This window comes from Ooceraea biroi, chromosome 13, assembly GCF_003672135.1.
Source record: "Ooceraea biroi isolate clonal line C1 chromosome 13, Obir_v5.4, whole genome shotgun sequence".
In the NCBI taxonomy this organism is placed as follows: domain Eukaryota; kingdom Metazoa; phylum Arthropoda; class Insecta; order Hymenoptera; family Formicidae; genus Ooceraea; species Ooceraea biroi.
In genome coordinates this window covers 5666388-5669961 of record NC_039518.1, presented here as the reverse complement: position 1 = coordinate 5669961, position 3574 = coordinate 5666388, and the positions used below count along the sequence as shown (strand labels likewise).

Genomic DNA, 3574 nt, shown 5'->3' with positions numbered 1-3574 from the left:
ATGTCTATCTGAAACATTTTTTCGTATCTCTTTTAGTTTTTTAAAAAATCGACTGTATAAATTAAAATGGGCCACCCTGTATTTAAAATCTGTATATACGTAGATAATATAGGTAATATATTCACCATCACGGGAGATATCCATAATGGATGCGCCATTTTGAATTTCAGCTTTATCTTGAAAAATTAGCAGTAATAAGTTGTAGAGGAACTCACAACGAGTAAATTAAAAAAAAATTTTTCAAACCGGTTGAAAATTGGACTGTCGGTAGATTTTTGTCCAGAAACAGAGCCTTTTCTCCCACTGTGCGCCGGCAGCGTCCACCTGCGTGTGACAATCCGTTGCGAGGGAGCGCGACCGAATTCCTCCCCTGCCTGATCTTGCTGATCGCCATACGGCGCGCGTGGTCCAGCCGGTAGAAAGAGAGAGAGGGAAACCAGAAGGAGAAAGAGAGATTTAAAAATCCCGGACGGATGGTCCGATGTCCGGTACCGTTATTTCGCAGCGTGGAGCGCGTGCCCGGCGTCAGCACTCGGATCTCAGGCTGCGATCCGCTCTCGGTTAATCCCGCAGGATCTGCCGCCTCACTGGGATCACAAAGGATAAAGGTCTCCCACGATTCAGTCTCCTCGACGCGGAGCTCGCGCGCTTCGAAAAGTGGGACCACCTGTTGGGAGAAAGCGCGCGTTTACCGATCGGTTTTCGGGAAAACGCGCGTTCAGTTGCAACGGGGATCGAGCGTTGCATCAAAGCAGACTCGCGCAGGCGGTTAGAGGGAGGGTGCCCCGGAAGAATTTCTCTCATCGCGACCCAGAATTGTAGCCCCGCACTCTGTACTCGCACGATGGGGGAAAATAAACGGCGAACCGGTTGTATCCGTGTAACAAGAATTCCTCCGCCTCGCGTTTTCCTCCTACCTTTTTTTCCGCCCCCTTCGCCGTACAAGCGCAAACTCGTTCGCAATCGGTCCGATCGCACAAACGTTTCATTACGGGGCACCGGCGTCGATAATCACAAAATATTCGGTGTATCCCCGACGAGAAAACCAATCTGAAAGGAATTACCGTCGTGCGCGCGGATCGGCCGAGTGAAAGCCGAGGAATCTCGCGATCGGGCCTTGATTTCTGGCCGGCCGGGCGAATCGCTCGGAGTGCTCCGCGCGAGTAATGGGCAAGGGTAACAACTCGGGTAATCTGCCTACGCAATTTTACTGGATCGGCTCGAGGCGAGCTCCGCTCGCTCCGTTTTGCCGGCTCTGCCTCCGCCCCGTCGTCGGCCGCACGACTTGTGGCGGTCGCTTGCACGTTTCATTTGCACGAACGCTCGTGGCGGCCCCGCAAGTTTGTGCGTGCAAAAGTCAGCGTGAAGTCGTAACGACCGGGTCGCCCCCTCCGCACTCCGGCCGGACACGCACATTGTGGCCGCGGGTTCTTCGACACGTGTGCACCTTCCATCCATCGTGGCGTGCGGTAACTCTGCTTGCGGACGAAAAAAACGAATGTGTCGATCGATTGTCAAACGTCACGGCGCGGTAACGACGAGACTGCTCCCTGCTCTCTTCCACTTTCTCTCTCTTTTCCTTCGCCATTTATTTTTTTAGTGTTTAGTTATTTTCGGTCCCAGCGATTTGATCGCCGTTTAATTAGTCGTGTTTTCGAAACGGGAAGATAATTTATTCCGCATGGAAGTGAGATCTTCGATACGTAATAATTGATAGTACGTGCGCACACGTTGCTTGCATCCGCAAAAATAAGAATGCGCGAAATCGCGCGCGGCGGTAAACGTGACTCGCCGAGATTGACGCGAGGAATAAAATACTCGTGAAACTGCGCGCGCTGCAAAATGAGGACTCTCGTAATCCCCCCGGAGGCGGCCGCGTGCACGAGAGGAAGAAAAAGGCGCGCGTTACAGCCAAAACACGTAAATATAACGGAGTTCGTTGTTTCGTTGGAATATTTTCGGGACGCGGGGCTCCGTGCTCCGTCTCGTGCCGTAAAATCGGCGCGAGTATTAAAACCGTGATGGTGGCCGAAAGCCGCGACCCGTTATTAATGGCAGTAAATTAATATAGGAAGACCCCGCGGTGCTCCGTTTTACGATGCAGCGCGGCAATGAAAATTCTGGCTAGTCGAAATCATAAAGCAACTCGGCGCTCGCTCTCGCAACCGAGATGCGGCAGGTGCACGGGCGAAATGTTCGCATAATGCGCCTTCTTTCAAATGTAAACCTTCAGCTCGTCTGTTAATAAATGTCTCCGCTGCTGTTATCGCGTAAACTCCAACTCTGTTTGCGAAGTTTCCCCGAGATATTAAATAGCCTTGCCCCCTCGATTATAAAATATTGGTTGATTTATGAACCAGGACTGCGCGCGAGATCGCCAACAAGACGATCAGCGCGCACGCTCTTGATTATATTGGGTCGTCCGGAAAGTTCGTGCCGATTTTTAATAGATGGCGTTGGAACATGTCTGAATATATCAATGTTATTGAAAACATACGATTTATATACATATGCTTAAAGGTGACATTTCAACGCATCTTTAGGAAACAAGTTGTTTCAGATAAATTGATTCGTGTCAGTTTTGTACTCTTTTGAAGATGGAAGAAAACAAAGAACATTTTAGACACTTGATGCTTTTCTATTACCGGAAAGGCAAAAATGCCTCACAAGCAACAAATTCGATATGTTCTGTTTACGGAGAAGGCGCTTTAGCTGAAAGAACCGTACGTGAGTGGTTCGCTAAGTTTAGAGCTGGTGATTTTAACCTTAAAGACCAAGAACGCTCGGGCAGACCCTCTACTACTGATGATGACCAAATCAAGACACTGATCGAGAATAACCCGCGCTACACGACACGTGAATTAGCAGAGGTACTGAAAATATCGAAAACCACTGTCCACGATCATGTAGTGAAGCTTGGTTACGTAAGTCGCTATGATGTATGGGTTCCGCATAATTTGGCCGAAAAAAATTTAATGGATCGCATTTCCATCTGCGACTCGCTGTACAAGCGCAACGAAAACGTACCATTTTTGAAGCAATTAGTGACGGGTGACGAAAAATGGATCATTTACAACAATGTAGAACGAAAAAGATCCTGGGGTAAGCGAAATGAACCAGCATTAACCACTCCGAAAGCCGGCCTTCATCCAAAAAAAGTCATGCTCTGTGTCTGGTGGGATTGGAAAGGAATCCTATATTATGAGCTCCTACCACACAACCAAACGATAAATGCAGATAAGTACTGCTCGCAACCGGACGAATTAAAGACAGCGATTCAGGAAAAACGTCCAGAATTAGCTAATAGGAAGGGCGTCGTGTTCCATCAGGACAATGCCAGACCTCATGTTTCTTTGACTACCCGACAAAAATTGTTGGAGTTTGGCTGGGATGTGCCACCTCACCCACCGTATTCACCAGACATTGCACCTTCAGACTTTCACTTATTTAGGTCTGTGCAAAATTCTCTTAGCGGCAAGAACTTCAACTCTTTGATCGACATAAAAAACCACCTTGAGGAGTTTTTCGCCGAGAAACCTAAGAAGTTCTGAGAGAATGGAATCTTCCAGTTGTG

At 48.4% G+C, this 3574-nt stretch overlaps 1 protein-coding gene across 1 annotated transcript; it reads left to right on the top strand.

Moving 5' to 3' along the window:
- Positions 1-2810: 2810 nt before the first annotated feature.
- On the top strand, positions 2811-3116 carry LOC113563174 (histone-lysine N-methyltransferase SETMAR-like; the record flags this gene model as incomplete). Its single annotated transcript, XM_026974479.1, has 1 exon — positions 2811-3116. A coding segment is annotated over one exon (306 nt), but the record flags the coding sequence as incomplete, so codon positions are not given.
- Between the last annotated feature and the right edge of the window lie 458 nt (positions 3117-3574).